Source organism: Homalodisca vitripennis, chromosome 3 (genome assembly GCF_021130785.1).
Source record: "Homalodisca vitripennis isolate AUS2020 chromosome 3, UT_GWSS_2.1, whole genome shotgun sequence".
Lineage (NCBI taxonomy): Eukaryota > Metazoa > Arthropoda > Insecta > Hemiptera > Cicadellidae > Homalodisca > Homalodisca vitripennis.
The window spans coordinates 113954392-113981639 of record NC_060209.1 but is presented as its reverse complement, the minus strand read 5'-3'; the positions used below and the strand labels follow the sequence as shown (position 1 = coordinate 113981639).

Below are 27248 nucleotides of genomic sequence, written 5' to 3'. Positions count from 1 at the left end.
CATCATAAGAAAAACACATTGAATAACCTCTTGTAATTGAGATTAGTAAACAGATATTTACAATGTATTACTGTTACAGTTGCTCTGAATTATGGAATCTTCAGACGTAAAGACTTCAATGAGACTGCCCAATATGTAATGTTCTATGACATGGGTGCTTCAAGTACCTCAGCTACCGTGGTTAGCTATCAATTGGTTAAAACTAAAGAGAAAGGGATTGTGGAGACAAATCCTCAAGTTTCCATTTTAGGTGTTGGGTATGACATTTTTTCATTTTAGTTAATAGTAGTTTTGCCAAGTTAAATGTTAACAACATATTTGTAGTAAAATCTATAGATGAATTTCATTTAATACAATAATTTCTGATAAGCTATGCTAGTTTTGGTAGAGTTTTGAGTGTAGAAGAGATAAGATTAATAAAAATATTTAAAATATCACAGAAAAATTTTTTTAGCTTGACACACTAAAAAAACTAACCTTTATATGTAATAGCTTTATCACCATCAGCCAACGTGACAAGGCCAAGGAGGCTTAAATTTACTACTTTCAGCGAAATTAATCGGTTCTCGTTTGGTTGGCTGAAATTTTCTAAAAAATTCTCAAGATGTGCATAAACGAGAGTAAACCATATAAAAAGTAGCAAAAATTAAAATTTCACTTGTTGACTGTAGTAATGCAGCGTAAGCACATGAAAATCGTTGGAATGTTTTTAGAGACATTTTAAAAGTTAAAATTTAACTGTATCTCTGTTTTTTCTAAAATAACAATCAATATTCTCTTCATTTTGAGACATTCAAAACCCCTAGTGTAATTTTATATCTTACTATTAACAAAAATAGTTACTTGTAATTAAAAAATATACAAATCAGTGTTAAACATAATAATTATATGAGAATAATTAAGTCAAAAGTATAAGGGAAGCTGCTTTTTTTAATTGTGGAATACATACTTTTTATATTTTTACCCATTTTACTTACTGTTGTTCTTGTCTGCAGCTATGATCGAACACTTGGAGGCTTAGAAATGCAAATAAGACTAAGAGATTATCTTGCCAAAAAGTTTAATGAGATGAAAAAAACAACTAAGGATGTGTTTGAAAATCACCGGGCGATGGCCAAGCTGCTGAAGGAAGCTGGGAGAGTAAAGAATGTTCTTAGTGCCAATGTGGATCATTTTGCCCAGGTGACCCAACATTTATTTAACATTTTATGCATTATTATTTTTCATTTACATGTTATTGACTAGTGAGAACCTCAATAAATCACCTTCCAGGAATTAGCAGGCTTAAAATTTAAATAATTACACTAGTCAAGTCAAGTCAAAACATCTTTATTTATATTGCACAATCCATACAATGAATAGTGTCAAAATACATGAATATTACAATTTTTAAAATACACAATATTGTAAACTATTAAAAATTGAATTTTGTAAAAAATAAAATAAAAAAAGGATATTAATGAGCTTAATTAATATTTCACTAAATTGACTGTTACAATTTTAAGGCGATAAATGGGTTTTAACCGATTCTTTGTTTAAAAAAAAAAATTGCCCTTAAACCTTTCCAAAGTGAAAATTCCAACTCAATTTATTATCTTTGTAAAGGCTTAAACATTTTGTCTGTTCTGTCTGCTCTATGATTTCATCATGAATACAAATTTGAAAATAGGTATTCCGCCTATTTTGCTTAGTGCTGAATGATATAAAATTGGTTTTGTCTTGTTTATTAGCTATACGTGAACAAATCTTGAATGTTTGCCAGTTATATAAGAGAATCTGTAATTGTGTCTCTGTCTCTGAAAAGATGGATTAGTTTAGAATAATCTGCACAGAAACCCAGCTGGTTTTTAAAATGACTTAGTTCGGTTAGACATTTTAGCATATTTTTCAAATAGCAAGTGAATAACAATAGACCAAGAATAGACCTTTGGGGTACTCCATATACTCCACTGTCTGTGAATTTGACCGATACTTCAAGATGTGATGATTGTGGACATAAGATATTTCTGCATATTGTTTTCTGCAAGTTTAATAAAATTTAATTTCTCTTTCCTAAGTTATTTAATTTTCCAATCATTTTAAAATGTAAAATACTATCAAACTCTTTGGATGGATCCATAAAAATTCCAGCCACTCTATATATTTTCCATCATTTGGCTCAATTAAAGACTCTGCGAAACTATCAAGGCAGCTAGTTGATATACCATTAAGAAAACCATGTTGCTCGTTATTGAACACTAATTTATAACATTTTGCTACCCAATTCACTTTTACTGTGTGATTGGGGCACAATTGCCGCCATTACTGGATATACAATTTTTCATTCACTGTTGTTTGTTGATATTTTATTTTGAGTAATTTTAAGCTACAGTATATTAATTAATTGACTGTAATAAATTGACAGATAGAAGGCTTGCTGGATGAAATCGACTTCAAGCTTCAGGTTACCAGAGAAGAATTTGAAAATCTTTGCTCAGATCTTTTTGAGAGAGTAAAAAATCCAATACAACAAGCTCTCAAAACTTCAGGACTTACCATGGATATTATTAGTCAGGTATGATATGATGCAGCTTATGATGTAGAAATAAAGTGAGGGTTAGTGGATGCATTTAATTTACATACTTAGATAATGTTATCTACACAGCTGCTTTTTGTGGTTCAATCTTTATTGGAATAAAATTAGGCTATTGCCGCTTATACCAATTTAATGAATGTTCAAATTCATTTGGTAGCATGTTTTTATTTTAAAATTATTTCAATGTGTGTAAATAGGTCTTTTGTAATAATATGGTTCTACTTATACTTACAACATGGTGAAAAAAGGTTGCTTATTGTTGATTTTGGTTTTATATATCCTTATTATATATAACAACCCAAATATCAGTGTTTATTTTCAGTTCACTGTGTAGTATATTTAGGATACACAGATTTAGTAAAATATAAATACTAGTTCAACAATAAAGGAATATACTAAAGCTGTTAATATAATATGAGGGTAAATGACCATTTTGATTAGATATGACTAAATTCAGCAAACATACATTTTTTTAAACCAGAGTTGTTATCAACATAATATCTCTCCAATTCATTAAAATTTTATTTGAGATAGTTGTGTAAATAAATGAAGAATTCACTCTCAATGTTTCATACATAGCGTATTGTACCAAGGTTTAAAAGGTAAAAGATAATTGGTGTCTTATTTTACTAGGTGAAGTTAGGACTAAGAAGCCCTCTCTAACACTTCACCTTGGTTCCAACTGTGATAAATTTTTAATCCATCTGTTAAAAAAAGGAGTAAGAAGAATAAATTAGAAATATATTGTAATTGATATCTAAAGAAGAAGAATATAGACACCATTTCTCAGAACATAGAGTTACCATTTGTATGTAACACAACAAAGGTCATCTTTCTTTCTCTATTAATATAACTCTTTGTATATAAATTTTCTTACAATGAACGAAGGTGCTGAATAATCAATACATTTAGTTTTATAATATAAAATTACAATTTCATTATGATTTAATTTTAATTTAGTAATAAATTTAGTGTGAAGTATTTTTTAGAATACCAAAATATGAAATATAAACAGGTTCTAAAATACCTTTTTTTATTGTTTGTGACTTGAACTTGAAACGGGATGCAAATCAACTGATGTTGATTTTCTAGTTCACTACTGGACTTATATTTATGAATAGAATCTTTACAATGGGGCAACGAAGGAGCAATTTGCAAATTGCCTTCTTAAAGTGGTATAATGTTTTGTGTGTCATAATATTAATTACCCAAACTGAAATGCCTCATTAATTTTATCATATCACATTAGCAAACAATCTCCTAAAGTTCATTATAAATGTATTTAGTCTAATTAATCCCTCCCTTTCTGATTTAATAAATTCCTTGTTTTAGAAATTTTAATTCCAAGTCATAGAAACCCATAAATAGAAAACCCAACTAACTGATTATCATTTTGTGTTATAATCTATCAATTTAAATTTTATCATCAATCAAATTATAGTAGTAGATATGGGATACGACTTTGTTCTTAAAATATAGCTATATCTCTGAACCTCTGTAAATTCCTTTACAATAGAATTGTATTATTGGATTATTTTTTAATATTAAGAATATTTTTTAATATTATTAGACAGTCTTTAAAGCTTTAAGAATGATAAAAATTGGATTGATGGTACTTTGGTTTAAATAATACTTAGATTAAAAAAGGCTATATAAGAATTTGAAATTCAAGAATCAGTCAATTTTTTTAAGATTTGGAATTGGATTTGAAATACGAAAGCTCTGGATTTGCCGGTCACTATTCCAACTAAGAAATTTTAATTTTTTGATCGGCTAAAATTTGAGCTGATCAGACTACTTAAAAACAAAATCATGTAAAATTTCCTTGAAAATAAAGTTGTACTGGATTAAATTATATAACAATTAATATATTAAGTTGAAAAACATTTTTAAGGGAGATTGTGCAAGTAAACATGTGCAGTGCACCAATTTAGTCCAGTATATTAAAAAAAACTGCCAATCTGTTTATGGCAACATATTTGGCAATTTCAATGTCAATGTTGTTTCAGTACTGTTAGAAATTACAAAAATGTATAAATGGAAAAGAAAATAAACCTTTTTCTGAATCCCACTTTTAACTTTAATAAGGCATATATTTTTTTTCCTCAATAAAAGTAATGTTAGTCGTACATAAGTTTTTTCGTTAAACAAAAGTTTAAAAAACTGTTCTGGGTTGCAAGTTAAAGGGTCTGACTTAATAGCTTCAACTGTAGTCTATGGTTGAATGTCTTGTACGGAGCTTCAGTTGTTACCAGCACAGCCGTGGGACACAGCTAATCAAACTATTGTTGTGATACAGGTGGTGCTGGTAGGAGCTGGCACAAGAGTGCCCAAGGTGCAGGAGAAACTAACAGCTGCTGTTCATATGGAGCTCAGCAAGAATCTTAACACAGATGAGGCTGCATGTATGGGAGCCGTGTACAAGGCAGCTGATCTCTCTACGGGTTTCAAGGTCAAAAAATTCATCACTAAGGATGCAGTCTTATTTCCCATTCAGGTAAATTTTTTTTATTTGAAAATTTAATGTTGAAGTATAGTAAACACCAGCTGACCTCCCCACGCTTCGCTACGGGTTTTTATGATGGTGAAAAATGTCTATTTCAGGCAGTTACTATTTGCTTCCGGTTTAATATATTTACAGTGTCTAATTTGAGCTTGCTTTATTATTCTGACTAAAGAAAGTATACACATACACGGAAACCTACTTCTGTCAAAAAGAGTCTACTATGTCTCTTGCAATCTTCTTTCAGCCTAAGGTATTTCCAGTGCCATAGTTGAGTTTTCCTTGTCTTGACGAAGATAATATATATACTTAGGACTGAGAAGTGTACTATGGTCAAAAGACAACTCCTGGTATAAGGGGTAAAATATCCGATCCTACGAAAGCAGCGGGTGGCTTGGAAATTCCTCGAAAGGAATGGGTTTTATTGAATCGTTTTCGAACTGGGGTTGGGAGAAGCAATCACTGGAAATTCAAGTGAGGTATCACTGACGACCAGACGTGTGACTGTGGCGCAAACTCTCAGACAATTGAGCACATTGTAAACGACTGCCCTTTGCGATTGTTTTCTGGTGGTCTGGCTGGTCTGAGTGGTTTAGAGGATGGGTCTCTAAACTGGCTCAGTAATTTGGATTTAGCTTTGTGACGGGAGATTTTAATATTATTTTTAATTTATGACTCAAGAACTTTGTTCTTACGTACTTTTTAATAATTGTAATTTTTAATTTATTTATTTATGGATAGCTGCCTTTGTCCCCCATACGATATATATATATATATATAGGGGTAAAAAAATGTATGCAACATTTCAGTAACCATTTGTAATTGGTTTTGAGTTGTAGAAGTCTTGTTTTGGGGACTGTTGTCTGGAAAAAATGGCTCGTGGAAGCACGTTTGTGTAAAAATGCCACATCACAATGTCAAGAAAGCTTCTTAGTCTCCTGAATATCTACACATTCTTTCACATAAACATTCACAGTTATTATGAAACAAATATTATCATTAAAATAGTGGTTATATTAATTAAACATATTGTTGCGCTGTCATAAAACAATATTTACACAATGCAGTTGATTAAATTTAACTGAATATTTCAACTAATTTTCTCACAACTTTGTTTTTGTTTGTGTTTCTTTTTTTGATGGGATATTTTGCTACTTTAGTAAGGCGTAGACTGGAGGGATTTTCAAGATAAAAACTATCCTATCTTTTAAGTTGGACCAAACAATACATGTTTACAGAATTTAAATGAAAACGGCAGAAGTTTCGGAGATTAGTGTAAACGAACATCTTTACACGAGATTTTTATATATGAAGATTGTTCTTAACGTCATACAGCTGAGAAACATTTGCTATGGTGAACACAAGGATAACAATCTGGAATCTGGACACTGAAGATTTATTTCAATAAAATGTGGATTTCTCTCTTTATTATAACAAAATTATGTTTAACAGGTAGTGTTTGAAAGGGAGTCTTCGGAGGCTAGCAGCAAGCCAGTTAAGAGGATGCTGTTTGGGCCCATGAACCCATATCCTCAGAAGAAAATACTAACATTCAACAAACACCAGTCTGATTTCACATTCACCGTGAACTACGCTGAACTGGACCACTTGCCTGCTGATGAGATCGAGTAAGTGCTACTTATTTATATTGTAACAAGTAATGTAGTCAAATTAAATAGTATATGGCTGTGTAAGGTTAACAAGTATTATAGATAGATGTTTTGTGGTTGTCCTGAATTGAAGGTGTGAATATATTCCAATTATCAGGCTAGAAGTAATAAGTAAAATTACAAACAGAAGTCACATTCTGTTAATTTTAATTACCATCATATTTTATAAAAGCTACCATATTGAATGACGATTCTTGGAGCAATTGGAACAATTTTTAATTCAAGGCAACTAGTAATACTTACACAATTTTTCGTAGCAAAATATATAAATTTACATTGAAAAATTGTGTTATTATTACTAGTTGTATCAAACTACCTTACAGTATAAACTTATAAATAGCTTAAAATTTAGTTATAATCCTGTTCGGTAAGATATTCCTCAATAGAATAAAATGGTCTGTCCAAAATTATGTAATAGTTACAAACATGAAGCTACAACTTTATATAGTATGAAGAAATATTTAGTAATATAATGTTTATTTTTTTATCATAATTGGTTTTCTATGTTTAAATATCCAATTACAGTACGTTGCCTAAAGTTCTGTTTTAAACTTCATCACAAAGTTGTATGAAATATCTTTTTATATATTTAATAAGTGTGAATATGTATGTATATTCCTAAAATCGATTATTGTAATTGTAGATTTTTATTTTTTAAGTTTCAACAAACTATAAGGAACATAAATAAGTTTACAATTAATGTTTATAGACATAAACATGTTTATATAACTCTAAAATTACATTTGATCTAACAATGAGTTCATGTTGATCTCTTTCCTTAAAGTTGTATTTATTATTTATATAATGTTCAGTGTACTAAGAAAAACAATTAAAAATGTGTGTTGACAACAGGATGTTAGGTTCTCTGAACTTATCATCAGTGAGTTTATCGGGTGTGGTGGCAGCCCTAGAGAAGCACAAGGGTACGCACACTGAGTCCAAGGGGATCAAAGCCCACTGGACCCTGGACGAGAGTGGACTGCTGGTGCTGAACCAAGTTGAGCAAGTGCTGGAGCGATCTGTCACTGCTGAGGAAGCGGAGGCTGAGGAATCACCTCTCTCAAAACTGGGCAGTACCATCAGTAAGCTGTTCACAGGTATATCTTACATTCATCTTTTGCATTTGGTTGATTACAGTATATTATTTCAATCAGGCAACTACTTTGTAACTGGTTAATTTATTAATATTAAATCTTATTGATTACCTAATTTAAATTTTCAGTAAATGTTACAATATTGTTGTTTTTTTTTAGAGTTGGGCATTATGTCTGTGGGTTTATATTGTGTTATTGTGTAAGATTTACTAATAAAAAAAATCATACTCAGTTTCTAATTGTTAAAACAGTTTACTTGTCTTAAGATGCATTTTTAAACAAATTTAAAGTTTATACCGTATATTTCTAGCTGTGTTCAGGTCGTTTTGTACATTCCTTAGACATGTTGTATTGTGAAAAAGTAATTTTTATCATCTTCTTTATTAGCGAGCATCTTGTTCAGTGTTCAGTCATTCTAAAGTGACACTGACATGGCTAATGAGGTGGAGAGTGTTAATATTGCTGACCATTCAGAAGAACTCGTATGTGAAATGTCTTCAATCAGGATAACATTCGACAAGGAAATCATATTTAAACATTCTTGGGATATATCGACCACCCAGTGCTCCTCTTGACAATGCCTTGGCCCTGTTAACTGATACCCTCAGCTTACTTCCTTGTGACAACAGTGGAATTTGTATTGTTGGTGATATCAATGTAAATTGCTTGCTTCCATCAAGAGAAAATGTAGCATTATGCGAAGCACTCGCCACCTTCGATGTAACCAGAATACCGTTGCCTCCTACAAGAGTCACTAATACCTCTGCTACTTCCATTGACATTGTCTGCACCAATCTTAACACTGACAGAGTCAAAGTCATAGTGGAAAATACGGGCCTTTCAGATCATATGGGACAGCTTTGCTACGTTGACGCCCCAATAAAGAAAAATGAAGCTTTTAGAACTACTCACAGACAATTTAATCCTGACAACCTCCAGCACTTCAAGGACATCCTGTCACTTCAATCATGGGACAGAGTCTATCAGGCAGCCACAGCAGACGAGGCTTACATGAACTTTATTGATACCCTGACAATAGCCCTTGACATCACATGTCCACATAAAATTTGCATACCGAAAAAAAATAGAGGAAAAATTCTAGCCCTACACAACCCAGAAGCTAATAGCCTTAGAAAAGAGTTCATCCTGGCGCTTGACAAATATAAAAAAACTGGAAGTGAGCAAGACAAAGTGGATGCGTTTAACAAGAAAAAAATGTATGATCTAAAACTAAAAACTCTAAGACGGGAAGAAAATGAAAGCCTTATTGCTGAGTCAAGTAATAAATCTAAAGCCATCTGGAATGTCATCAATAGTGAGAGAATTTCAAGAAAAGACAGTGCAGGGGCAAGATGGCAGATTGATGTTGGAGGAAGGGTAGAAGAAGACCCAGACAAATTGTGTGAACACTTTAATATCTTTTTTTTCAATATAGCCGAGCAAACTCTACTGCAAAACAATCAATCAAGAGCCATTGTTATGAGTGATACTTCTTTTCTTGGAACTTCACTTATGGAATGGAAACTCACTTCCTTCAGTGAAGTTTTTAACACTATAATGTCACTGAAGTCAACATCTTCTTCAGGTATCGATGACGTGAGCTCTAAGCTGCTAAAGTTTTGCATTGGTGAAGTATTTTTACCCATTACAGATATAATCAACAAGTCTGTCTCAGGGAATTTTTCCTAGCAAACTCAAAATATCTAAAGTTTATCCCCTTCATAAGCAGGGAAGCAAAAAGGAGCTACAAAATTTCAGGCCGATATCCCTAATCCCAACTATTTCAAAAATCATAGAAAAAATAATTTTAACCAGAATTCAAAACCACCTTAAACTCAACAATCTCCTGCCTGATAGACAACATGGGTTTATCCCTGGAAGATCAACCACAAGTGCTTTTACCGATTTAATAGAACACATCATTGACAACTTGGAGGAAGGGAACACAGTTACAAGTGTTTTCCTTGATTTAAGTAAGGCGTTTGACTGTTTGGGCCATAGTTTAATTATCAACAAAATTAAATCTCTTGGTTTTGGAGGGACTACAGTCAAGTGGTTTGAGAGTTACTTAACGGGAAGAGAACAGGTCGTTGAAATAAAACAAAACCTGGATGGAACAGAGAGTACTGCAAGATCTGGGCCCTTGGCTGTTACAAGAGGTGTTCCCCAGGGTTCAGTGTTGGGCCCGGTTCTGTTTTTTCTTTTTACTGCAGACCTACCTAAGTATTTGGGTAATATAAGCTACCCAGTCATGTTTGCTGATGACACCGTTCTTGTAACGAGTGGCAATGCCATTGAAGACCTGGACATTTGTACCTTCATATCAGTCAGTATGGCACAACAATATTGCTCAAATAACGACCTAGTTTTTAACGCTGCAAAGACAAAATATCTCGCTTCTGGACGATTAAAAGAATGCTTGACTGAGCCCCCAGATCTTCAGAGAGTTGACAACACAAAACACTTAGGCCTAACTCTGGATCAAGGCCTCTCCTGGAGCAATCACACCGACCAACTGTGTTCAAGGCTTAGCTCTGCAATCTTTGCAATGAAGAGGATTAAATCCATTGGTACCTCTATCGCTTTGAAAGCCGCATATCACGCTCTGTTCGAATTACATGTTCGATATGGAATAACTTTGTGGGGAAGTTCATCTGCCGGCAACCTTCATCGTGTCCTGGTATTACAGAAGCGGGTTATGCGGATCATGGCAGGACTACACCCACAAGAATCTTGTAGAGAGGCTTTTAAATCTTTTGAGATACTCACAGTAGTGTCCATATACATCATCGAGGTAATCACCCACGCCTCAAGAGAAAGATTACCAAGGGTTGGTGACGTCAACAGCTACACAACAAGACGGGCAAATGATATATCCCTTCCAGCGCATAGAACAACCCTTTACACCAAGAAGCCTTCCTATAGCGGTGCAAGACTCTTTAACATGCTTCCAGAAAACTTCAAAACATGTGACTCTAAAACTCTGAAGAAAAGACTGCACAGCCTGTTGATAAACTCTACAATTTATAGTTTGAATGAGTTTTTTAATTCTGTTAATGCTATTATTTAAGACATGCATGTGTATGTATATGCATTCATATATTTTCTCCTCATATATATTTTATTTTACAGAAATGTTAGTTAATATCAAATTTTAAAGATATTTTCTCTTTGCATTTATAATAGTTTTAAACTAGTTTACCTACTTCTTAATGACATCAATTTTTACTGCATGTGTTGACTCTGTAACCATTCTTGATGAATGTGTGAATAAAGATATTATTGAATTGAATTAAAATATGCTGTGTAATTCTTGTGCATCTTGATCTTACTTTGTTTAAGATTTTCAGAAGTGTGAGATTGTATTACTTCACTAATATTGTTCTACAATTTTTCAGGTCCAGAAGAAACTTTGAAAGAAAATTTGGAGAAACCCGTCCATGAAGAACAAGAAGAATCAAAGGAATCGGACTCAACAGGAACAAAAAAAGAGGAAGAAAGCGAAGGAAACAAATCTGCTGACAGCAGTAGTTCAGGAGATGAGAAGAAAAACACTACCAACAAGGAAGAAGATAAAAAGAAACCTAAGGTGGTTGTGATTAAAGAGCCTATTGTTGTGAACGTGTCAGAGACTGTGGTTCCTGCAATGGGTGAGGAACACCTCCAGCAGTCTATTGCCAAGTTAGTATTTTTTCACCTTTAATATGCATTATAAATTGTTTTAATTAAAAAATGTGACAATAATAGTCATATAATGAACTGTGATCAAATGTCTGTGTGGATTTGTTGCATCACAACTGTTGTAGTGTAAATAAAATATCACTATGATCAATGTGGCTTTTATTGATTGTAAAAACGATACAAAACATTATTAAAATGTTCTTACTTCTAAATAGATTTGAAAATATACAATATTTTAGATATATAGATTTGCCATGTCTTGATGACAGTTTTTTTCAAGTTTAATACATGCAATTAGCCTTCTGAATTAGTTAACAGTACAGATAAAATATTTAAAAGTTCTGCTATAACAAACTGTATTAAAGTATGTCTTGAATGTATTTTCCTATTTATTAGTGACTGCATGTATAGCTGTAATCACTGATATAAAAGTATTGTACCTTATTACATGCACATGGTGCATATCACAAGTGTCTGTCTACAAACAAAAATTTGCAGATGTGGTACTTCCGTGGTATTACTAATCACTCCAAATTTTTATTTTTCTTTATGAGACTTGATTTATCAAGTAAAACTGCATAAGAACGTAAAATCATACAGAAAAATTAAAATTGGCCTTTTCAAATACTAGTTGTGCTCACAGATTTACAGTCACCAAGTTTATATATCACTTTGTTTAATGATAGAAAGTCAATACTAGATACAAATCTATAAAATGGGGGATTTTAGGATTTCTGCTGGTCTGATCAATTTAATTTATTTAAATCGGTTTCCCTATAACAACAAAATATGATACAAAACATTAGTTCTAGTTTCTAACAGTTGTATTGGTGAATGAATTTAAAATGGTTCTATTTAGTGTCCTGTTTTATGTTGTCACCTTGTGACACTTGTGTCCCACATACCTCCTTTTGTTTGTATTCTATTGTACCATGTCTTTTGTTCATATACACCTTCATGCTACATACTTTCATTCATTCTGTGTCATACTACTTCTTTTATTTGTTTGGTTCTTTATTCTTGTTACTTCTGTTATATCTTTTTTTTATGGTTTGTATGAAATAATGAAATATCTATCATTCTTGAACTCCTAAGTTTTTTGGATTATGTGTTCAGATTCTAGAAGCCAATTCCTTTTATCTGTAATTAATAACTGGTTTAATTTACAATCCAAACTAATTCTAAAAATTAAATTCTAAGAATTTAAATTTACTAGGAAATAAAGACTATACAACCTTAACAAAAATATTAATTATCGTTTATTACCCTTGATCATAGGCATTTAATTCACATAAAACGAATTTTGAATTAAAATTATTTTGAACCCTAATGGTCCTAGATGTACAAAGAAAACTTAAACTAAAAACAATAGGGTTTTCAGTGTAATGTATTGAGAATTAAATGTCTGTTTGTTCTCAGAATTGATGCACTGAACCAGTTTGATGCAGAGAAGTCAAGAAGAGAAGGTGCTTTAAATGCTCTCGAGAGCTTTGTATTTGACGTGAAGACTAAACTGGAGGATGAGGAAGAGTACAAATCTGCTGCCACTCAAACTGAATTGGAATCAATAACTAAACTGTATACCGAGGTGAGATGAGTTTTCAGAACAGGGTTTTGATATTGTATTCACATGCTTTATTCGGTGTTGAATGTTTCAAGTTTTAAACTAATATTTTAAAGATAATTACGAAATGTTTCAGATGATGGAATGGCTGGACGATGAAGGCCTAACAGCAGATGCTAACAGCTATGAGAAAAAGCTGAGTGAACTAAAATCACTCACTAAGCCAGTGTGGAAAAGAGTCGCTGAGGCGAATGAGAGGCCAGAAGCCATCGCAGCGCTCTTGGCCACTATCAATGGGAGCAGAAACTTCCTCACAACTATCAAAAACATGTCAGAGGCTCAGGTCACAGACCCTGCAGACCCACCCATGTTCACACAGATTGAGTTAGATACTCTAGGAAAAGTCATCAATGAAACACAGGTACATTTAACACTTAAGCCTCTCACTAGCAGATGAGAAATGTCTAACAGAAAGTTTCAGTTCTGTACAAACTGTTTCTGCAAATGTTTGGTGGTAAGAAAATATTTAGGATAGTGGATATTATTTGTGTGTTTTAGATGTTTTGGTTTAAAAACATGCCATTTGACTGGAAAACAATAGGGTTTTCTTTTTGTATTGTTTTGCCTTTTGTGGCAGTAATTGTGGTTATCTGATGGATGTGTTATTTTACATCTGCTATTGTTTTATGAATAAAGATTTAGTTTGTGTTTTCCTTTTGTTACATTTTAACTCAAAGTTGTTTTCCATAAAAATTACACTTTGTAAGAAATGAAAATGAACACATAAATACATCTATTAAGACTAGTATGTCCAAGAACTAGGGACTGAGTAAGCATGTATGACGTTTGAAAGAAAGAGTGAAATTTTTATTATTTCTTCTTAAAACGGCAGGATTTCATTGCTTTAAAATGATGCTTAATTCTCATTTGGAATCATTTTAATGTTGCCTAACATATTTAATTGGTACTTACAGAATCACTTTTGTATTACTCAACTTTCATGTCTATTTAAACTGTTTGCTGAAACATGCTAAACCATATTATACGTATCTTTATATCAATATAGGTTATAATATAACTAAATACCTGTATTCTATTAAACATGAGATAAAAATAACACACACTACAAATCCACGTGCTGACTTATTATAAATAATTAACCGGAATTCGACCTTCACCATTTGGTCAATGTTGACCATTGTTACTAAGGAAAACTATCATGCCAAATTACTCCCAATCAAAACAAAAACTTGAAATTAATCTAAAAATTAGTTGATCATAAAATCCTTTTAATCTTTTTAATCTTAGGGCCATAGTCACCAATCTTCACTTGATCTTGTCTCATACCATCCCCTACACTAGGGCATATCGATGGCTTGGTTTAGATTCAGTTTTGGCAGGATTCTATGTACACAGATTTGTCCGTTTATTGATTGATTGATTTTGAGATAAATTTGTTGACATAATTCATATCGATTGAATTTTCATCGGAAAATTAACAGTTTTACTACAAGCTTACATAGCTGAAATGTGAGTGAGCACAGACTTACATTTCAGCTATGTAAGCACAGACTGTCAGGTCCTAGGTAAACTGCTAATTAAAACTTAAAATATTAATTATTTTTGTTTAAGGAATACAAAAAGTTAAAAGTAGTTTTGTATAAACTACTTTTAGATCATGAAAAAGGAATAGTGATGAAGTGTAATATTATATGGTAAACTTTTAAAACTCCATTCCATTACTTGTTCTGTCACTTTCACTGTTCATAATTTAAATGAGTCATGTGGATTTTCTTTGAATTGGTTTTCTAAATTGTTTTGTGAACCGTAAATAATTTTCATGCAGCCTATATTGAGATCTTTAAAAGAAGATAATTAGATCAGATAATTTCAGATAACGGTCATGCCAAGAATATTTTATATATTTAATTTTTTGTTATCAAGTAAATTTAGTACTTACACACTTTAGCAATGGGTAGATTTTCAAAAGAGGTTCTGCATTGACAAAAATCAGTTTTTCAATCTTCAACCTCAATACTGAATACTGATTGTTATTGGGTTATCACAGCAATACAGTAGGTCAACAGACAAATGTTATGTGGTTCTAACAAAGTAATGTACTGCAGTGTAATTTGGACAAATAACTCGACACTGTTCTCGCTAATTTATTTAATCTGCCCAAGAAAGATGAATTCCATCATCGATAATCTATCTAAGGAAGTCAAGAATGTGTCTAGTAAACTTCTTGAGCTAAAAAAACTTCTAGTAAAACCTTGACTACTGGCGGCTGAAGAAACTATTGCTACTGTTGTGAATGATATTGCTGCGTTTAAGCAAGGCCCGCACACTGCCTCTACAACTGCTGAAGATATCCATGAAATTAACAACAGATATAGTTGCGTTAAAATGTCATATTGCACAACATACTTGAAATTCGGTTTGCTGAACCACTGAAGAAGAAAGAAGACGATATTTGCCATCTCAAATCAATAGATTTAGTTAATTATAACCTGTAATTGAGGTAAAAACTGATTCTTTCACCTTCTACAGACTTGGAAAGTACACCAATAAGAAACTTATTCTACAAAAGTAGTTTTTAATGCCGAAGCTGAAGCTTTAGATTTTATTAAAGCCATGTCCCAGACCAAATTTGGATTTACCAGATGTCTAGGGATAGAACTGCTAGTGAACAAGGTAGGTCCTTCATGCATCGCTTGTTACAAAAAACTGTTAAACCCAGTGGCTTATAATAGATTTTCAACTGTACATATACAATGCAAAAGAACATATTCTGACTTAAAATACCAATTGTATTCATGCCTAAAAGTACATATTTATTCAGAAAACTTGATTCCTTAAAGTGTACTACTGTAAATGTAGAATCTAAAGCATTTGTGTTTGAACAGTTGACTGCAAGACTTCAAACACTCCTTTTTTTCACGTTGTAAGGACTAAAGTGACCTATGTCTGGAGCACACGTGATATCTTTGGTTCTATATGTGATTCTCAAGATAAATGTTGGCATATCAACCATAATGCTCTATTATTAGTGCCAACTTAACTGACAATTTATTATCATTCTACTTTTTTATCAATTTTAGTCATAAGTGTTAGGTATATAATATAATTAATTAGTAATTGTGCATTGCTAACTTTTATATGTGTTTGTTCGTAGGAATGGCTTGACAAAATAGTTGTTGATCAAGAGAAACTAGCACCCCATGAAACTCCAGTTCTAACTGTCAGGTCTTTGGTTGAAAAAATGGGCACTCTTGACAGAGAGGTAATATAACTGTAAATAATACAAATTCTTTTTTAAGTGTAAAAAATTTACTTGAAATTTAAATTGTACATAAAATGTTTGTTTAATACTAAAACAAAATAATTTAATTTTAAATTATAAAGATCAGTTGAGTTATTATATCTAAGAATTGTAAGATACATAAATAAACAATTAACATTTATTTTTGTATCTACCATCAACTATCAACTTTGTTAAACAAATTATAGTTTATTAACTACACAAACTCTAAGACATTATCTCCCATACAGGTGAATGGTTTTTATTGTAATTGTTTTACACAAATCCTAATTAAAGATTCCATTCATAAATCCAATGAGAGAAGTGAACTGAAAGTTTCTATTATTATATTTTATGATTCAAGCTGTAAACAACTACAGTAGCTAGTCACCTGAGGTACATATGGTGTTTGTGAGGTTAAATTTAAGAAGGGACCATTTTAACCCATTGCGGATCGTATTGTTTTGGCGCGCGGGCACCAGTGGGCACGAATTAATTTACGGTCAGCGGCCGCACGAACAGCAATGGTGCGCCACATCGTATCACTCGCTATTGTATACTAGAAAATTCAGCTGTGAAGGTATTCGTTCAGATAGAACATGGGCCTGCTGGGGTATCCATGTTGTAGAAACGATAACATGCGAGCAAGGTGCCGGGGTGGCAGGGATGATGTCTGAATCATAGTCTAAATAAAGCGGCTCGGGCGAAGCGATTACAACATCCGGGCCATTGTGTAGACTAAACCCTCCAACATGTACGTCTGCGTTGTTTAGTTCTGTGTCACTAACCTCAAAAGTATTATAATAACAACTGAGGAAAACACCCAATCAGAAGCGCTAAAAAGCAGAGCGTAAACTCATATGAATGATTTTTCAACTTCGACATACAACTGCGATCTATAGGATATTTATAAAACTTTTGAAAACTCTAAACGTAGACCATTGTTAAACACTGTTCTTAGAAGACGATCGCCCGATCTATCAGACGTTAATAGAACTATTTGGAGGGAAATTTAAAGCAGACTGCTTTTGCGACCTGAGCTCGTCATCGTGCCGTTAGGCCCGGCCGCTGCGAGACGAGCCCAGCTCGTCAGTGATCCGCAATGGGTTAAAGGTCAAAACTTTCGGCTCAATAAATAAATATTTTCACTAATTCACCTTTGGACCATTGTAGTGAATGTTTCAGTTTAGTCATTAAAAGAATTGAAATATCAACTTTGCTTAACAAATTATAGATGCTAGTTTGTGTATGAGAATTTCTTATTGCACGAGGCTTCATATTTTGTTTGTTACTGTATATTAATACAGTGCTTTAATACAGCTTAAAAAATATCAATCCAATTCTGTTTTTAAAATTAATATTTATTTTAAAAATATATCATGGAGTTAAAGTTATTCTTTCCACCTCTTTTAAAGCAATTTAGTAATTAAAATCTGTGAACAGTTCAGGTGTTTTATCAGTGTCTTAAAGTTTGAATTATCAAAGTTCCACTGTATTATAATAATATTAACTATTTGTTTTCTTTTTAGTTTATTTTCAAAGGAAATCCTACCTACTGCAATCAGTACCAAGGCATAACTAATCTATTAAATTATTTCTTATCTTTATGTTATATCTTCTATATATGAGACTATCCCCAATGAATTACTAATTAAAAAAGTGTATATACTACTAAGCTTATACAGGGTGTTACAAAACTCTTACTACAAATTTTAGGATATAATCAAATGGAGCCAAAAACTAATGCAACAAATGATTTGTCTCTTTTTGTTTAATGTCTGTCCATCTGTTTTTTTGTCATGTTTTTAATACAGTACTAATTAATGAACTTAAAATTTTGTAAATTCATTATGTGGAGAGGATCTAGTTATAAGCCAAGTTGATAAGCAAAGTGTTATTTTTGTAGACATAGAACTAAGATCTTATTTCAGAGTTCTTTCTATTAAAAAATATTCTCTTCTTTTATAATTTGGTTATGATTGTATGATTGCAGGTTAAATATCTCGTAAATAAAGCAAAAATTTGGAAGCCAAAAATCAAGAAAGAAGATTCAACTAAAGGTAAAATAGTAATTACTATTCAAAATTAATATATTTATAATGAAACAAAATTTTGGTCCTATAATTTATTTTCTTATTTTTAGAGTGTGCTCTAATATTATTTAATATTGTATTACTATACTGTAATTTTTAGATGCTACAAGCAATAAAACAACTGAAAAAGAAAAAGAGGACAGTAAATCAGAGAAACAGTCTGATAAGATCAAAATTGAAGAATTTAAAGAAGAAAGTGTTCTTGAAACTGAGGAACTAAGACCCTCCTCCGAAGAAAATATAGAAAAAGGTTGAACTATAAATTTGTTTACTAACCCAATTAACACCAAACATTATAAACTAACTAAATGTTTTGGTGGTGGAGGTGCATCATTAGTGGGAGTGGCACAAATGTACAGATTGAATGGTTGATTATTTTGTTATAAATAGCTTAATTGCAATGTACAGGTATTAAGGTTTACATTAGAATTGGTGGTAGAACTGAAGGTGTTGGTTTTCAGTTTTGAAATTTCTGTGTTTGTGAAAACTGTTATTTTTACATAATAATGTCTAACATAATCATGCCTAATTAACATTTTAACATCTAAGTGTTGTCATTATTTTTAGAGTGAGTTTAACATTGTACATTGAAACATTACAGTTATGTATGTGAAATCATGTAATCTGTTTCTTCTAGAATTTGGTCAAATTCTATATGATTATTCTTATAGCATTGTTAATAAAGATTGAATCACAAATAGTACTTGCTCCATCAGGACTCGAATTCGATGGTCGAGCATATATTATTTCTACACCACAGAGCCCTTACTTTTTATGATTCTATTATTGTGTATTTGACCACTTAAGAACATAAAACCAGGGTGATTTCTTAACATTGATTGAACAAAATTAGAAGACTAGAAATCACGATTTCAGTTAATCGTCTATTCCTGTTCTTGCCACTGACAACAGCCAATGGTAACCAATTGAAATTCTGCAGATGTATTATCCTACACAAACCACATGCATAGAAACAATGATCATGGTAGTCTGATTTAATCCCTCAATAAATTATTTGTTCTCATGAACAGGGAGAAATAAATACATGTTTGGCAACAGGTTATTTTTAAAATCACTGTTATTAAAAAAAAAAAAAACTTTACCCTTATATTTCCATGTTATCCTGGTTTTCTTGGTCAGTTTTGATCAATAGTAATTTTATTTGTTTATGTACCTTGCTTTTTTCCAAGGCCCGACTTGATAGTTCAGAATCGCTGGTGTATTAAAATAATTAAAAAACATTCTTTTAGTTTGCATATTGGTGAAAGCCTTTGAATCCCTGTTATAATAATTGAAGTTTGTAATTACTTTTGCCTCTTTATTGATAGCAATTGAAACGTTTGCAAATCTTTATTTATTTGAAACTATAAATTATGTTATACATTTCTGCCTTAACAGAAAGAAGACACAAGTATAACACATGGTTCAAAATATCTAATGATTCTCATTCAATTCTATAAAGAGAAAACCTCGTACATGGGGAAACAGTTTCTAAATCATTTACCAATTGAATTGAAAACTCACTACAACACTAATAATTTCAAAAGTAAACTTAACTAAGTAAACCTCTATATTCATTCCAAGAATTTTTTGAAAGGGGTAACTGATTAGTTTAGTTCAATATATATTTAATAGTGGTCTATTCTACAACTTATTTATTACCATAATATAGAATATTTTATATTTTATAAGTTAATAAGAGATAATTCGTTTTATCTATGGATTAACTATAATGTTCTTTATGTGACTATTCATTGTACATTATTTGCATTTGTTTGTAAAATTATTCAAAATAAACAATTTATTGATGTATGTGTTTTAGAGTCGAGTAATTTTACTTCAAGTAAAGAGAAAGTAGAAGATGATAGAAAGACTGAGAAACCTGCAGATGATAAAGAAAATGAGAGAAAAGAGGAAGAAGAACATAAAAAAACAGAAACCCCAGAAGATGTAACTCCCAAAGAACCTAGCACAACAGAAACAAGTGAGTTAGCTAAGTGATTTTAATTGTAGATTTTCATTCATTACCATTAGTTTTCATTAAATAGTGTAAATATTATAACCCCTATCATTTTACATACAATAACTTTACTTGTAGTAACAAAATAATACTATGTTTGTTTTTAATTTATAATTAAAAAACAGACAATAATTTGTTTTCAGCAGTTGAGAATGCAGATATTTGGACTTCTGCTGTAATAGTGCTTGTCATTCACTTGCTGTTCGTCTTGATGTATGTTCCTCTACAGTTCTGTCCTTTCACTAACCTTGGGGCCTGTGGTCTTCACTAATCCATTTCTTGTTCAAGAAAAATTAAACGTCAATTCAAATACTTCAAATAGAAAACATTAGATTTATACTGGTAAATGGTATTATAGTGATATAATTTTTGTATTTTAATGGACTCCATTATCCCTTAGCATGTCCTCAGTTCTGCATGTCGAGATGAGCTCAACATAGACTGTCTACGATTACACCTTATCTGTTTTTATATTTATCCCATTTTTAATTTAACACAATCTCATTACTGTTATATATATATATATATATATATATATATATAGCATTATTAGTCTAATAGTATATTATAAACAGGTTTTATGAATTAGCTGTATTGTTGTAAATTTAACTTAAAAAATTGTGGACAAATATAATATATATGGAGTTATTGAAGATCTCTATCTTCAGTTGAGGTACCAAAATGCAAAGATTTGGTACATACTTATGCATTTCTCACTCCTACATAGAAGCAAAAGAACTCAAATCTATATAAAACAATTATTTTAGTGCTGACACAATTTGATACTTTTTTGTGGTGCCTGTTTCAATAATATAAAATGAAGTGTTGAATTGTAATTTTTACATTTTTTAATGTTACAGAGACAGATGAAGACAAGCACACAGAACTGTAACAAGAAGTTTGTTTAGATCTTGTGTATGACAATTTAAGGTGAGAAATTACACATCAATAGTTATATATTTTTATTTTCATTAGGACTAGTTTTCATTTTTAGTGAGCTTTCTATGTACAAATTTTGTCTGGAAAGTATCCAATCTCAAGAACACCTTGACTCTGGTGATTACGTTACACACTTGCCAGATCTGTCACTTGTTCCACCACCTCACTGGCTACTGTGCTCTGGCTCAGTACAAATGCGTAAACTTGCATCAAATTTTAGTGTGATACCAAGATAGGTCTTAGAAATGGCCCAATAAAAGGTCAATTTTGATGGTTTAAAGATTGCCACATTTAAGTCAAAAGTGATTTCCATTCTGACAGACATGTAATGGTCAGAAATTCCATCAATGTTGAGTAAGTGTAATTATACAGAAATCAACAAAACCCATTTGTAAAATGTTACTTGAATTTTATGAGTTACATAGGTGTAAGAATTGGCTCTCAAATTCTGACAGAAGATCGAAAGAATTGTCAGGTAGATATCATATTTGAAAATAACCCCAGAGTGCTTAAAAGTTTAAACTGTTGATGAATAGAGCAAAGGACACCAAATTAATAACATTTACCGTTAGGTCGATTGAGAGATAGCATGATATTTGTTGCAGGCTAGTATTGAGAACTGTTTTTACAAATACTAGTAATTTTATATAGTGGTGGTATCTAGTAGCAATTTGTAGATCTATTTTGCAAATAAGATGTTGGCACACTTTTGTTTTCCAATGGTTTATTACTGGTAAAATATACATTCAAGGCTAAATATGGCATGCACATCAGGTTAAAGAACATCTTCCAGTGATAAGTAAATGTCTATGGTTATGACCGAACCAAAAGCTCTAATCTCAAAGTGACTCTTAAAGAGAAAATACCAAAAGTACTACTATTGACGTTTATGTATTGAGAATAATCACAGTGGTTTTAGTTGTTCACAATGAATATGTTCCAAGAGGTCAGAATGAAGAATGTCATTGTGAAAAAAGTATACAGTGCAGTGAGATGAAGTTAAGAATGATTGGGGGTATTGTTGGATGAGAAAGGCAGAAGTGACTTTTCCTGAATTGAAATTTACATTTTTATTAAAATATTCTATTTTAGACTTACTAAAACTTGTTTTCGAATCAAAATAGGAGCTGAAGTAGTAGTCTCAATCAATTCTCACAATTTTAGAAGCTAAACAATTCTTCCAATGTTTATCTTTTTTTGTTCACATTTGGGTGGTAGAAGTCAATGATTTGATAACTTTTCTCCCAATGTTGATCTTATTGTTCACATTTGGGTTATGTATAAAGTCCTCAGTAGTTATGTTTCATTCCCTCTGAACTCGTATTGTATACTGTTTAAACGTACGAGCCTGAGCAGTCACGCATTGTCTGCAGGTGTATGTGCGTGCAAGTGCGAAAGGAAAGAGAGAGAGAGTAATCTTTATTCCATAAATATAAATACATTAATATTGTTGCAAAATGCATATGAATATATCTTTATTTAAAATAAGGTAGTTTGGTATTTAGTTAGCTTCTATGATGAAAAAATTACTAATTGGTAAGTGATCTCCTTAGGCTCCACAAGTGCATTCTTTCACACATATTTGCTGTGCCAAAACACACAATTATGCGCAAGTCATCAGTATTATTTATTAGAGTATTGTTTCAGTGTTAATAAATATCACTAACAACAGAATAGGTGTTAGCTTATTGTTGCTGTGTGTTTATATTTGCATCCCCTGGACTCGGAGTGCAAAACATACACAGCGTTTATCAGAGTTAAGGCAGGACGATTGCTGCATGCTGACTTTGGTTGATAGGGATCACCTACCTAGTGTATGAACCAGGAGCAGAGAACCCCTGTGTTCACACCTCATCTGGGTAATTTTAGGGTTATTTTGTAGAAGTGCAAACGTTCCCTTCTTTAACCTTTATTTAATTAGATTAATCTAGTGTTGTATTTTGTACACTTAACAATCCTCATTCAGCATCTAGATTTTCTTTTTAAAGAGCTAGTGAGACATTTTCAGTTTAGCTCCGTAAAAACTAGTTAAATCTGAAACATGTTTATGCTCTTATTTTTGCCACAAAATTAAGATATTCCATTTTAAAGATATATCAATCTGCATAAAATTTAGAATATTTTTATTCTGTTTTAATACAAAGCAAATTGGAACTCTCCTTCTGGAGAAACAGCAAATATTTCTCAACACTAAAAACAATATCTTACAACAGCTACCTGTATGTGTGAATATCTTGTGTTCTTGTACAAGCTGAACATGAAACATGAAGAAGTTATGGAGCAATCAGAGCTCTGTTGGTTTCACCTAGATATTGGTATTCAGGTAATATGTTTGGCACAACTTTGTACCTGACTTGTGCTCAATACAGTATTTCTGAGAAGACTGCAAGTGGTACTAGTTTCATAAGGGATATTTATGTTACTATAATAAAGAACATTACCCATTATCCCTTCAAATTATTTATATACAATTATGCCGTTGTTACAGGAGGATATGTGCTGTCAATCAAGGCTGACTACCATCAAGTATTAAAAAGGACACAAATATCCTTGTTTATTCCGAGTGTAGTTTTTCTTTCTGTGGACTGTGTACAGTATGTTTATACAATTTGTGCAACTTGCGCATTATTTTCATTTTGTGGGTTTTACCACAACTATCCCTAGTTCTTATAAAGTTATATATTCCTAACATGAAATAGTGCCACTACCTCAGTTCAGTGTTTGCATTTACAGTTTTACCACAATTTATAGAAAGTGTTTCTGTTCATTACATAGTTTGTAGTAACAAACGTACATGTTACTATAAATTAAAATTCTTGTTGGTCAAATTAAATTAACTGTTCATTTTACCCCTCAGAAAAGAGGTAGTTTTCTGGTTTTTAGGTTGTACTTAGTTCATATGGAATGATCATTTACTGGTGCATGTGATGTATATTTGTTTGACAAAATATTAAACATAGTGTTATGTTTTAAGTTATTTAAATTGTATATTAATGTTTGCTTATCTTTCCTTACATTTCTGTTATGAAATATAAAGACCTACAGTCATTCCACGATTTGTTTTCTAAGTTACTCTCTACTCATATTTTTATTTATTCTTTCTACCAATGTCAATTTATTTATTAGTAATATTTATGTTGTAGTAATTTTTATATAGTAGTGGTTTTCAGTGATGTCAGAAAAGGTTTTATTTGTTTAGTGTAATATAATATGTTGCATAAAAACACGTATTGCAAGTCCTTGTTTGTTATACCTTGAATTCTATACAGGGTGAGTGACCACCCGTGCAGTATCTACAGCTGTCTTAATAACTGACTTCCACACTTTTTCTATCTCTTTTCTCCATAATTTGGCCTCTCCGAATCCGTTAAAATTATTTTCAATTTTGAAAAATGCCCCTAAAGGGCCCAATTTGGGGGGTAGGGGTGCTTTTTGGGGAATTTTCAAATGTAAACATGGGTCGTGTGATACATCAATTTAAAGGTCTAATTACACCGAACATTTTGGCGCAAAACAAAAGTTAATTATCTTTAACCGTACGTACAGGGTGTACCAAAACGTTTTGAAATAGGACTTTAAAATAAAGTACCGTGTTACCCTATCTACAATACGGAACAGCTCCAGATTTTTTTCCTAACTTGCTATTGACCTATTTTTCAATTAAATATGTGGTACGGGCATTTTTCACTGGATTTTCTAGATTTCAAAATTTAAGAATACAAAAAATCCTAACATTCAAAATTCTTAAATAGCAACATATAATAAATTTTACATCAAATAAAAGGTCTTTTTAAAACAAACATTTTTTGTATTTAACTTTTTTTCCTATCTCTTACTGTTTCAATGGCAGCCGAAAAAACTGAATTATGTATGTCTGTTTACAAAATGTAATAAATTATTTTTAAATTATATGAAATAAAAATATGTCCTATAATTTTTAATTTGCTTAATAGCTCTGAATTACCTCTGAACTAGCCATAATCTTACCTTTCATTGATTTTGCTAGTGCAGGTGCTCGAATTGTAGTCCGTCATTTGCTAAACACAGTTCTAATCTGGAACTTAAGCTATCTACAGCTCGCAACATTTCTTCGTGGCTGATTGAATTTATAGCATTCCTGATTCACTGCATCATATCTTCGGGTGTTGTCGGTCGTAAAACATAAACTAAGTCTTTCAGCCTACCCCATAAGTAAAAGTCCATACAGGTCAAATCAGGGGATCTTGGTGGGTAGTTAACTGGACCACCTCTTCCAACCCATCTTCCAGGATATTGTTTATCAAGCGTTTGTCGCACGTTGTGCGAGTAGTGAGCCGGAGCAGCACCGTCGTGCATAAACCACATATTGTCAACAACTTCGCCAGGTACATCTATTAATAAGTTAGGCAAGTGATTAATTAAAAAATTGTTATAAGTCTCTCCATCTAGGTGTCCCTCAATGAAAAAAGGACCTACAATTATCCTGCCAACAATACCACACCAAGTATTCACAGTCCAGTACCTATGGTTGTCAACCTCTCGTATCCAGTGGTGGTTCTCGTGAGCCCAGTACCTCATGTTGTGACGGTTAACTTCGCCGTTGCTCCGAAATGTAGCTTCGTCACACCATAGTAAATTGCGAAAAAAAATGTTCATTTTGTAGCAACTTTTCTCTTGCCCACAAACAAAAATTCATTCTTTGAATGCCATCATTACCATAAAGTTTTTGGTGCAGGGACATCTTGTAGGGATGCATTTTATTGTCTTTCAGGATCCTCACCACTGAACTTTGGCTCATACCAGAAACAATAGCTATTCTTCTGGAAGAATCATTTGGGTTTAGTTGCACCGCCGCGAATACTTCTGGTGCCCTATATCACTTCTTACAGGCCTTGCAAGTGTTTTTCCTTTATTGCTGTCAGGCTGTACCTGTCCTGTTTCACGAACTCGAATAGCAAGTCTTTGAAAGGCCATTAGTGACTGAGGTTCTCTATTTGGAAACCATTCGGCATACACCCTCGCAGAAGCCACATAGTTTTGAAAACATTTGCCTAACACCATTAGCATATCGAATGCCTTTGAATTTTGTGTACGGCATTTCGAAAAACTACAAGCTGTCCTTAACAGCAGACACCAATGAACTGACTAAGGGTACAATTATCACATTTGTCAGATAAAGATGTCTAGCCAGCATAACGCGAGTGACAAACCTGTTGAGGGTGGTACAAAGTACTTTTCTAGTCCAAGACTGCATTGAGATTGTGCATACATGAATCATTGTTATCTTTAAAAGATAAACATGGAAACTACTACAAAAATATTGGGCCACATTGGAAAATTAAAACATGTTGAATTTTGGACTGATTTCATAACAAATTCTTTTTATTTAATCACAAAAACCTGTTTGTTAAAAAAAAAAATAATTTGTTACATTTTGTAAACAGACATACGTAATTCAGTTTTTCGGCTGCCATTTTGAAACAGTAAGAGATAGGAAAAAAGTTAAATACAAAAAAGGTTTGTTTTAAAAAGACCTTTTATTTGATATAAAAATTTATTATATGTTGCTATTTAAGAATTTTGAGTGTTAGGATTTTTTGTATTCTTAAATTTTGAATATTTTTGAAATTTAGAAAATCCAGTGAAAAATGCCCGTACCACATATTTAATTGAAAAATAGGTCAATAGAAAGTTAGGAAAAAATCTGGAGCTGTTCCGTATTGTAGGTAGGGTAACACGGTACTTTATTTTAAAGTCCTATTTCAAAACGTTTTGCTACACCCTGTACGTACGGTTAAAGATAATTAACTTTTGTTTTGCGCCAAAATG

General features: G+C 32.1%; 1 protein-coding gene across 2 annotated transcripts in view; it reads left to right on the top strand.

Moving 5' to 3' along the window:
* LOC124357331 (hypoxia up-regulated protein 1) overlaps nucleotides 1-24676 on the top strand; it is a 31759-nt gene extending 7083 nt beyond the window's left edge. The window contains exons 5-19 of one of the 2 annotated variants that reach the window (XM_046809022.1): nucleotides 80-257; nucleotides 996-1182; nucleotides 2405-2554; nucleotides 4875-5072; nucleotides 6531-6706; nucleotides 7601-7845; nucleotides 11241-11523; nucleotides 12943-13111; nucleotides 13224-13508; nucleotides 16263-16370; nucleotides 18382-18448; nucleotides 18582-18731; nucleotides 20304-20465; nucleotides 21362-21431; nucleotides 23929-24676. In XM_046809022.1, coding sequence (XP_046664978.1) covers nucleotides 80-257; nucleotides 996-1182; nucleotides 2405-2554; nucleotides 4875-5072; nucleotides 6531-6706; nucleotides 7601-7845; nucleotides 11241-11523; nucleotides 12943-13111; nucleotides 13224-13508; nucleotides 16263-16370; nucleotides 18382-18448; nucleotides 18582-18731; nucleotides 20304-20465; nucleotides 21362-21393 — 2390 coding nt within the window. In that variant the 3' untranslated portion in view covers nucleotides 21394-21431; nucleotides 23929-24676. The remainder of the gene's footprint in view (nucleotides 1-79; nucleotides 258-995; nucleotides 1183-2404; nucleotides 2555-4874; nucleotides 5073-6530; nucleotides 6707-7600; nucleotides 7846-11240; nucleotides 11524-12942; nucleotides 13112-13223; nucleotides 13509-16262; nucleotides 16371-18381; nucleotides 18449-18581; nucleotides 18732-20303; nucleotides 20466-21361; nucleotides 21432-23928) is intronic. The other variant, XM_046809023.1, reaches the window with a different exon arrangement.
* Nucleotides 24677-27248: the final 2572 nt, after the last annotated feature.